General features: G+C 46.1%; 1 protein-coding gene across 1 annotated transcript; it reads right to left on the bottom strand.

Moving 5' to 3' along the window:
- Window positions 1-4781: 4781 nt before the first annotated feature.
- LOC137163463 (coxsackievirus and adenovirus receptor-like) lies at window positions 4782-9687 on the bottom strand. Its single transcript, XM_067563713.1, is given in 6 exon segments — window positions 4782-5961; window positions 6394-6532; window positions 7512-7667; window positions 8050-8155; window positions 8157-8258; window positions 9499-9687. Coding segments are annotated over 6 exon segments (780 nt in total). The 5' UTR covers window positions 9508-9687; the 3' UTR covers window positions 4782-5693.
- Between the last annotated feature and the right edge of the window lie 1511 nt (window positions 9688-11198).

The raw sequence follows: 11198 nt of genomic DNA, 5'->3' as shown, positions 1-11198 counted from the left end.
TTCCTTACTTCTATCTGCATGGTGGGCACATAGGTTCTCTTTCTTCGGGAGGTCACATGCTGCCAATTTTCTTCTCCGTTCTTCAGTTTTACCTTGCCCGGCCTTCTCTGAATCTGCCCCCACTGTGCCTGTGCCAGATGGAGAAAGACATCATTTTCTTCTGGCCTTTTAGAGTTGATGTCAGGCCTCTAGTCCTTTAACCTTCTCTTCCAATAAGGAAACCACCCTGCACTGGGTACAGAGAAGTCATCTCTATCCTGGGGTAGGAAGACAAACATAGCACATCCAGTGCAGGTGACAACAACAGATCACTCCCTCTCCATATCTTTCCTCTGAGAGCCTCCTCAGATGCTGTATTTCTGCTCAGCAATGTCTGAAAGGCAAATACCTGCTGTGGGCTCTCACCTCAGGCAAACTCCCAGGCAAACTCCCCCTTTTTCAGTAATGTGCTCTGACACTTGTATTTTAGATCCTGATTTGGGGCAGTAGTTTTAGAGTTACCCCTCAAACTTCCCGCCCCCGCAAGATTAGCCCCACCTGGATCCAATCAATCACTCAAAGGGTTGAACCCACTGCCCTAATGGTACCTGTTTCACCAGTCACAAGCACCCACTTACAGTCAGGAAGTTTTTCACTGAGTCCCCACCTGCCGTCTCCCATTGCCTCTTCTCCTGCCCAATCACTGGAGACCACCTGGACACAGTATTCCCAGGCAAACCAGTGCCAAGTCCTTCTGTTAGCCTGTCCCCTCTTGTGAGCTGCGTCAGCTCGCCGCATTAATGCAACTTTTACAACTGAATTTACTTTTGATACAAAAGCATTATTAATTAATCCAGCCCTGACAGCCCAATTCTTCCTTCCAGGGGAATGTGATTCCCCATCTCCCCACAGCTCCAAAATGGTGCCTGCGCCCCTCCCTGGGAGGCAGATCCCTTCAGCACCATGAGGGGGGCGATGCTCATTCACCCCCTGCTCCCTGTGGAACTCCTCGTTGCTGGGGATGCAGAGCCTGAGACAGCTCCCACCGGCTCATTGTCTCCTGGGGAGGGGGCTCTGAACAGCTGCTCAGCTGCTTCGCAGAGAACTGGCTCTCTGGCTGGGGAATCGGCCCCCACACCCCCACCCGCCTGGCAGGGTGTCGAACCACTGAACTGATGGGGTGAGTCCCATGCTGGACAGCCCATCAATCACTGGGGGGCCCATGGGCTGGATTTGGTGAGCTGTAATGACCCTGGAGACGAATTCCTGTGGTTTATTTGTTTATCAGCGTGGCTCAGGGGGCACACACCTTGGGGCGCACATAGAGCCAGGGCCCACGGGGCAGCTGCAGGGTTGGCATGACAGCAGCTCCCAGGAGGGGGGCCAGCGCCCGGGGGGCCAGCAGGGTCAGGAACAGGGCCTTGGCTAGGGACCGGAGCGGCTCCCTGCAGCCTGGAGAGACTGGGACAACATGAGATGGGGGCTGGGGGAAGCCCCCCGTGTGCCCCCAGAGACACAGACATTCCCTCAGCCCCCGCCGGGACCCTTACCCCCCCATGGACCCCACAATCACTCCAGGCCTGCTCTCCCATAGCTCTCCACCATGGACATCTCTTTGGTCTGCACCCCCAGGATCCCTCCTCCCACAGACCTCTCCCCTGTCACCTGGTCTCCCAGTGCTCCCTTCCCCCAGAGACACTCCCTTGGCCAGCCCCCAGGACCCATCCCCACAGCTCCAGATCTCTGGTCCCACTCATGCCTGCTCAGCTGCCCTCCATGGCTTCCTCACCTGGGGGAAAGTTGCCCCCCCTTGGCCCTGCACCCCCTGATTCCTGCCCCCGCAGCTTAGCCCCACCTGGGGAGGAGCAACAAACACTCAGTGAGATGCAAACCCCCACCCCACAAATGGGGTGCACAGGCACCAGTGGGGGTCAGAAGGGGCTGGGTGGGGGGCCCAATGGCAGCAAGTGCTTCTGGGAGGGGACCCCCATCACAGCTGCACTCACTGGTGGGGTTCCTCCATATGACAGCCCCAGGCAAACTCTTTAGTCCTTGCTTGGGTGGGGAGGGGCAGGGGCAGAGAAATTGGGCCTCCTGCTTCCCCCCAGACAAGCTGCCTCACTGGAAACACTCACCCCCTGTTAAACCCCAACATGGACTCTCCCCTCATCTAGCCTCCACCCCTGTAGACTGCCCCAGCCCTCAAACAGCAAACCCCCACCTCCTTCCCATGGGCTGACCCCCACCTCCCAGCCTAGCCCCCCACTCTCCTCCCCACCCCCTAGTTAGTTGTCCTCCTGGCACACCTGATCCCCCTGCCCAGTACAGCTGTGTCCACTCACCCAACCCCCACTGGTGACAGCTCCCAAAACCGACTCCCCTCCACTTCTCCTTCTGTTAGCCGCCCCTCTGTTCCTCCCAAGCTGCTTAGCAGGGCTGCCTTTATAAGGCTGGGGCAGTTGCCCCTCTCTCTAGACCCCTCAGCCAGCCCCACCAATTAGCCCCACCTGGATCCAATCAATCACTCAAACAGACAAACCCCCAACTGCCAACATGGTGCCTGTAACTGCACCAGAGAAGGCACCCCCAGGCATCCTGTACTTGCACCAGTCACACACCTGGTCTCCCAGGTACTCCCCACACTGGGCTGCACTCACTTAGCACTCACCCGAGCCAGCCCCAGGCAAACTCCACCCCACCGATGACCTTCTGGCGGTGGGGATTGGTGATAACGGCACCAGGTCTAGCCCAATAGAAGGAGAGGGCTGGATGGGACCCCATGAGAGTATCTACCCCTGGAAAAGGGTAAGTGCTGGGGAATATCCCCACCTGGATCCAATCAATCACTCAAACCTAGTGATACAGCAGGACAGCCAACATGGTGCCTGTAACTGCACCTCGGGGGAGCCAACACCAAGCTGCGAGGAACCATTGCACCAGTCACACGTACTGGTCTCCCAGGTACTCCCCAGACAGCTGCACTCAGCCTCCACCTGGAGACAGCTCCACAGGACTCCCTCCCTCCTTTGTTTGCTAACTCTCTGTGGGGCCAGCAGAGTTACTGAGGGTTTATGCTTGGGGAATTGAAGCTCATGAAGAAGAGGCACTCAAAGCCCCGCCCCATGGCTGGGCTGCCTGGATCCGATCAATCACTCAAACGTTGACAAACTGAACTGCCCTGTAACTGCACCAGTCACAAGCACCCACCCACAGTCAACTGTACTTGCACCAGTCACACACCTGGTCTCCCAGGTACTCCCCACACAGCTGCACTCACTTAGCACTCACCTGAGACAGCTCCCAGGCAAACTCCCTCCTTCTCCTTCTGTTAGCCGCCCCTCTGTTCGCTGCCCCGCCTCCTTTCAAGTGTTGTCTCAGTCCAGGGTGGAAGCATGACTTTGCAATCAGATGCTAATGAGAAAGCAAGGTCTTGGCATCAGGCTTTGGAAGCGCATCCCATCTCAATCTCAACATCCAGTTTTGGAGGCCCCATAAAGTATGAAAATCATGTTTTCCGAAGGTGGGGAGTGTTAACGTGATCATGTGGGTGAAGACTGCACATCCACTCTTGCAGCTTTAATTCTGGTGCTTCCCAGCACTGAATGCTTGACTCTTCCACTTTTAAGATTGAACTCAGTGTTTCTGTATGTATATTAACAGCACAATTCTCATGCGAGAAGGAAGATCTCAAACATTGACAAATTACTGAAACATTAACATTAAAGTTCTAAAAACATTTTGAGGAATAGGGAACGTCACTAATGTTTTTTTGTTATCCTCGGTTTCGGTGGCAGGGATGGATTTTGTTCATGTTGCAGGGGGTCTGATGATGCTGGAAGAGGTAGAGCAACTGAATGAAAAGCTCCTCAAGCAAATCCAAGGTGAGAGATCATTTTTAAATACGTATTTTTTTATAGTGCCGAAAAGCTCACTTGACAGGAAACTCTAGGTTGGCTTAAATGAAATCTGCGTAAGCTTGAGAATTGCAGAGCAGAGAAATAAAAGAGACACTTTTACATTTTATAATGTAACCTTTTATCAAGGGGTAAGCTCAACTCCTAGAGATGTGCTACTTCATTTGCTGGTAAGGTGTTTGTGTACGAGTTTAAAGTATATTTGAAAGTAGCACACCTCTCTAGTTTAACCTGAACTAAAATGACAGCTAAATGAGATTCCCTTAAGCAGCTCACTAACAGAGGTTGCATACCAAGGAGTATTGCAGCCAACAATATTTGAATATTCTCCCAGTTCACAGGCTCTCTAGTATACACGTCACATGGCATATTCCAAACCCAAGTTTAACACTACGTTTTCAGGCAATGGCTTTTAAACCTGTGTTACCAGACTTGCCCATCACCTTGGGGTATGCTCATTTATTAGGGTTACCTTCCTGGAAGGGGTGTGTGTGATTCTATTAATGTACTGCTTGTGTTACTGGTGTGTTCATATGGCTTTAAGTCCCCTCCCAATGGAGCTATCCTGCAGGACCTAAGGTTTTCAGGGCTGGGTTCCTCCAGCCCCCGATTCACCCTCAGTCTACAATTGTTCTAGCAATAACCCCTTGGTGAGCAAACCCCATAGGGTTTTTGGGCACTCCAGGGATCTTTGGCTTAAGTAAAAGAAGCATTGCTGTGGAGCAAGCTAGGGAAGCCAAGAACACAAAGGAGTAGATGAAGTTGGGAGAGAGAGAGAGAGAGAGAGAGAGAGAGAGACTGGCAACCAGCTTGATTATAACAGTTAGTTTATTGCCAGGTATATAAAAAACAGTGATACGATGCAAGGAGAGAAAAACAAATGCTTACAATACTACACAATTACAGGTGGGGTATTGGCGAAAGCTAGCCCAGGTTTGATTACAAAAGTAGAAAGTTATACGTGAACTGAGAGAGAGAGAGAGAGAGAGAGAGAGTGTGAGTGTGTTGGGGGAAGATGGGGGGGGGGATGTCCTCACCACTCCGTGCGGCTCAAAGGTTCCCAGGAGACAGGCTGTTCAGCTTAGTGTCTGGAGAGCTTGAGACAGGCAGAGCCCCCAACACAAGTCGGGGTTTGCACCCTGGTTCCCCAAGAACACACAGCTGACAGGAACAAGGTCTCCTGTAGCATTTCCACTTGTTGCATTTAATCTCAAAACCAAGTTCATCAGTTGCCTGCATATAGTTAACTGAAACTGGTAGCCCATGAAAGAAGAGTTCTCAGCAATTCAGAAGATGCTCCAAATACACATTACGAAAGTTAAAAGATTTTCACAGATTTTCCGAAAAATATTTAGATCATTCAACTATTGCAGCCACTGTGGCCGCCATCACAGAATGGCGAAAGGGGTCAAAATATTTAAGTCGTTCCAAATGTTGAGGGTGAAGTCTCTGGAATGCTAACTTCATGGAGTACAGCTGGAATGTCTTTTCACTATCAAAAACACACAACCTTGTGCTTCATATTCAGAATTCCGCATCTAGTTGATATGGTGTTTCTTCAGCAACCCACCTGAAATTAAATACCTCCACTGTTTCATGTCTAGCTAGGAACTTCAATACTGTCTTTGAAGCACTTAATATATTCTAATGACAGTTCAAAATGAATCAGAAAAATTGGAGGCTATTCAAACAAACTTGTTCATTTTCTTCAAGGACAATTTTGTGCACTTTTAAATGTAGGGTTTTGAGGTTTTTTAAAAATATATGTAAAGATTAAAAAGAGTATAAATTAACACCATTCTATACTATGGACCCATCCTTGCTCTGTGCTGGAATCATCACAGGGACAGCTCCCATTCTACTTAGATTAGGTGCAGCTACCTTTGACGGTGGAATGTTTGGGTTTTGACCAGAAGGACGTTCAAAGTCTTCACTTGGTACTTGATTATATGGAGTCTTGGCACATCCTTCCATATTGGAGGGAGACACTGAACCCAGAGAAGAACAATTGCTGCCTATATAGGTGCGGGTTGTTGAAGTACGACACTTTGGAGGAGAAACATCCTCTCTGAAAATAGATACAAATAAAAGTTGTTTAAACCAAGAATTTATTGGTGTTTTGAGGGATTGGGAAAATTTCTTCTATTTGTTTTTTTTTCTATTGATCTATTCAAACAATAAAAGCAATAAGAACAGTATCACTGTCGACTACTTTAAACGAAAGTGTGTTTCAAATATTTACCACTTTCAGAATCTATTTTAATGCAACAAAACATTTTGAAATATATCAGAAAATAGGATACAGGCATATTAATGTATACTACATTAGAAGTATCAGTTTATCCTCTTAGCTGTCACACTGGGTTAATGCACTGGCTTAGGTCAATGCCGAATTCTAATCAGCCATAAGAAATATAGTATCTATGAAAAGACATTAAGAAAAAGTTATTTTCTAGTTTCAGGTATTACTGCTCAAAAAGTAAAGACAGTGGGTTGTTACCTAATGTCATGCTGCACTTCTTTTTCGTATTTTTTCTCTTTACGTTTCTTACAGCAACAGAAGATGAGAAAGGCCAGTAAGGAGAGACCCAGAAGAGTTCCACTAACTGCTCCAGCAATTGTGCCAGCTGCATTTCTAGCTAGAATAGATTAATATAAGTTACTATGATACTGGCCTTTAACTGACTTTCTTTAATGAGATAATTCCCCTCTTACACCTTCAAATAAAAATACAAGTTCCCTATTTTCTATACTGAGAAATAGTACTGAACTGATACATGAGTGCTGAAACACAAACACCTGTTTACATTTTAAAAAATCTTCATTCCAAAGACAGGTAGAAAGACTGACTCGTTTGTTGGTGATCAAAGAATGCTCAATACCCAAAAATATAACAAAATCAAAAAAGGTGTCCACTATCTGTGCTAGAGTTGATTTCTTTTATAGATTACAAAAGGATCCGTTGATTTTATTTCTTTAACTCATTCAACACTTCTGATTTTGTGACAAGCACCATACAGCAAGTACTTACGAGGAGTGATGTTTAGCACAATGAAACACGCATCAGTGCCAACTCTATTTACAGCCACACAACTGTAGGTACCAGAGTACTCCTGAGAGGCATTTTTCACTGAAAGTTCACTTGTATCTTTATCTACAAATATTGAAGGAACTTTGGTTACTATTTTTCATTAAAGGTAAGTATTCAATATTTCCAAAGGTGTTAATCCATTACATAGCAAATAGTATTTAAAAAGCCAGTGTGTCTTAGTTATGTTAACATCCGTTTGAAAAAATAAAGAGACATCTGTCAAGAAGCAAAGAGCTGTCATAGGTAATACTAGGATTCTTTTATGAATAACTGGAAGTTTATTCCATAGTATTTAATTTCAATATTAAGTCTTGGTACGCCATACCACTAGACCGCTGAGAATACTTCCTTGCCAAGAGTGTAATGTATGTGTCTAACACAGGTAATCTGCGAGATACCGGATTTTAAAACAGTAAAACTTAGGCATAAAAATGCTTAGCATTTCAAGAAGAAATAAAAACACAAAGACAAAGCCTATTATCCATCTTAAATATATTAAAATTAAAATAGTAAAGGATAAACATTACTCAATAATGACTTGGCCAGAAGTTCCTTTGTGCCAGTTAATTTCCTCCAGTTGTAAGACAAAAATGGGGAGCCTTCTTGTGATGCACATTTCAGGATAAGGTCACTTCCAGTTTCCTGCGATCCTTCAATGTAGCATTTAGTCCTTGCTGGCTTTACTAATAAATAAGGCATTATTTAATTAATAAAAAGTCACCTATGGTGTCCATTAATTAAGCCTTCGCAAGTAAATAATTTTTCATTGCACAAAAGTTGGAATCAGCCTATGTTTTTGAACAATTTTAGAGCCATTTTCAAGAAATGTTAATTATTTCTACATTTTGGCCTCATTCTCCGCCATTCCATATGGGGGGGGGGGGAAGGAATCAATCCTCTAATTTTGGAGCACTAAAAAACAAATGTACCTACTTACAATTCAGTATTAATGTATGAAGTGATCATACACAAGAACCTCTCTCGTTTTAAATGTCAAATGTAATATGGCATATAACAATTTGCCTTCCAAAAACAAAGTGTATAGTGTCTGAACAAGTATCTTACCAAGCACAGTCAAGTGTATTTTTTCTGTTTCAACTCCAGGAGCTTTCTTCACTCTGCACTGGTATATGCCAGTGACCGTTGACTTTAGGTTCAGGATATCGATCTATGGAGCCGTCACCCAATTTGGGATCAGAATTAGTGAACTGCACCCGTTCTTTCATAGCTTCATAGTAATCATTATAAATCCTGTCTCCAGAGTACAAAACAATCTAAGAAAAAGAACAAAACAGGTATGTTCTCCAAACAAATCTGCATAGCAATTTCAATACTTCAAATGAACCACAGTTCTATTTCTTGGGAAGTTCTCTGGAAGAATGTTTTCTATGTGTGAAATAATCCCAACCAGAACAACAAGACCCACCCAACACAAGTTCTCTGGTGGAAAATAAATCCACTGTGTTAATTACTCTTTTTGAAATTGCTATGTGCTAATTATACTGTAAACCTCTGCGTGCAGGAGTTCATCTAAATGTACTGGTATTGCTTCTAAAGGATGGAATGGGAAGAGGGCTAATATATTTTAAGATCTAAGATTTTCTTTTAAATATTTGCTTGGTAAAAGCTGAATTTGTTTCAACACAGCATTGTCTTTATCAGTAACTGAAAAAAAAAAATTAAAAAATTATCCTGGAGTTATTTTCTCTTTACAACCTACTTAGTTATAGTGAGCAACCACATGTCTTTCTAGATTTTAATTAATTTATAACGGGCATTCACTGTTTACCATTCATGTGCGTGGTGCTTCACAGACATGCAAGCTCACACAGTTCCCTGACAAGAAAGACAAAACTCAGAACAAGATCTATGGATAAACATTCAGCTTTTATGGGAAATTTTCCATTAGACACAGGCCCAGGCTTTCAAAAATGGATACCTAAAGCTAGGTTCCTAAATTCTTAGACATCTAAAGAAGTTGCCCAATTATCCAAAATGCTGAGAACACAACACTCCCTTTCACTGTAACAGGAACTGCTAGGAGCTTGGCATCTTTGAAGGTCAGCCTGCTTATACAGATGCCTAATTTCAGGCACCCACTTTTGAACATCTTAGCCATGATACACGGTTAAGTGTACAGAACTGGAGTTGTCTACAATCAGACATATTTTAGCAGAGTCTATCCAAGAAATCCTTTACAGTGCTGTGTTACTGAACAATGAAGCAAACTGGATATAATGTTCATCTGTAAGCCTGAGAGTCCTATAAATATTCACTTGAATCAGGAAAAGCTACATCCTTCCTTATTTTCCATCTCCTACACATATATACCCTTGTTTAATGCAGCAGAACTCCTTTAGAAAGCATACATACCATAACGAAAACCATTGGACAGTGAGTTTTTCATGTCAACAGTAAATGCATACCACAATCCTTTTGCCAGCTCTCTAGTAAGATGAGGACATAGAACATATTAACACATCAGTTTCAGGGAAACACTTCTGCAAAGTTTACCTTACCCATGTGCTCTCTCCAGTGTAATATCTTAAATTGGACCAACGTCTGTGAACTTCAGGGGTGGGAGAGACTCAGTTGTGCCCTGCTGGGGAAACATTTCCTAACTACCTGCGATTGGTAGCACAAGCACTCCATTCTGGCTCCCAGTAAAGATACTTCACTCACCTTCTCTCTAATATCCTGCGACCAACACAGTTATAACAACACTGCATGCAGGTTACACACCAGTCGTTGATTTAAACAAAAACTTGAAAAAACATGCCTCCCTACTGTCTTTGCAACCCCACACCATTACAGGACAGCACTAGTGCATGGGATCCTGACTGTCTAACGCAGTGGTTCCCAACCTGTGGCCCAGGGGCCAAAAGTGGCCCATGGGGGCTTTCAAAGTGGCCTGCCACGCCCTTCCCACTGGCTGCAGAAGGGAGCTGCTACCTAAGGACCCAGGCAGAGCATGTTGCTGCGTGGCTAGAAGACTTGTGCTTTTAGGCTCCTTCTTGCAACGAGGGGACGGGAGATCAGCATTCTCTCTGTGGCTCCAGCAGGAACATTTGCGCCTAGGGACCCAGGGGAGGCTTTGCAATGCTGTCTGCTACAGAAGGGAGCCACTGCTTCGGGACCCAGGTGGAGCACAGGGGGCTACAGAACAGGTGGTTTCCCCTGCTACAGCCAGGGGGACTGGAAATCAGTGAGGAGGGAGGCAGCCTTGCAGGGAGGGACTGGGAGGGCTGCTGCCTGAGACTGGTGGCTCTGCAGGGCTATAACAATGATATCTATGGCTCTCAGCCAAAAAGGTTGGGAACCACTGATTTCACTTTATTCTGGTCTCAGCCTAGAGACAAATGGTCAGCATGTAGCTCAGCAGGATGTTTTATTTTTTAATATCTTCATACGAGTAAAATATGGTTTCTTGAGACTCCCTTTGGCCAAGCATCAAACGTGGTAAATCCTGTATGGCACGCCTAATTAACTAGTGAATATCAGGCAATGTTCTAGGTTTAAGAAAAACCTGTCTGCACACTTACAAAATGTAGCTTGGTAGAACATGGAAACTGTAGTACTGGCACCTATGTTTCAAATCTATTTATTCAATGCAAAAATGACAGCAGATCAGCTGAATTTTAGCTGTATAACAACTCACAACCCAAAAGGTCAGAAAAGCAGTGCACACAAAGGGTTGATGCTGCACTGTGAGAAAGCACTTGTGAAATGCTGCACATTGAACTTTTGCAAGCACAGAAAGCAGCGAGGACAGGGGAGGATTATCAGAGCTCTCCTAAGCCTCCGCGTGTCCACCTTCTCTGCCATTGCAATGGTTAAACCCCACCCTGGAGAAGCAGCTTCGGGATGGTCAGTCTGCCCCCGCCCCTCGGGCAAGGATGCACCGTTCGCACTCCCCGCAGCAGCGCTCTGCTTCCCTCCCGGCACGGGCATGGCGCTGAATGCCGAGACGCTGCCCGAAGCACTCTGGCGGCGAACTGCTCTGTCCGGATCGAGCCCACCCGCAGGTGCAGGAGGTGCAGAGCCAGCAGGGGAAGCAGCAGGGCCTCCTGCAGCGGTGCACGTCCCTGTGCTGCGAAGTGACCCGACTGCTGCTGCCTTAGTCTGCCCCAGGCGGGGCCCCTCTCCTGACAGCCCCCCCGCGCACAGCAGCAGCTGCCGCAGGATGGAGGAAGGTGGGAGCAGGGGCTGGGCCG

The sequence above is a fragment of the Emydura macquarii genome, unplaced genomic scaffold (genome assembly GCF_026122565.2).
Source record: "Emydura macquarii macquarii isolate MOO-44397 ecotype Brisbane River unplaced genomic scaffold, CSIRO-AGI_Emac_v2 contig_2546, whole genome shotgun sequence".
Lineage (NCBI taxonomy): Eukaryota > Metazoa > Chordata > Testudines > Chelidae > Emydura > Emydura macquarii.
The sequence above is the reverse complement of the archived record's forward strand: the minus strand, read 5'-3'. Positions and strand labels throughout refer to the sequence as shown.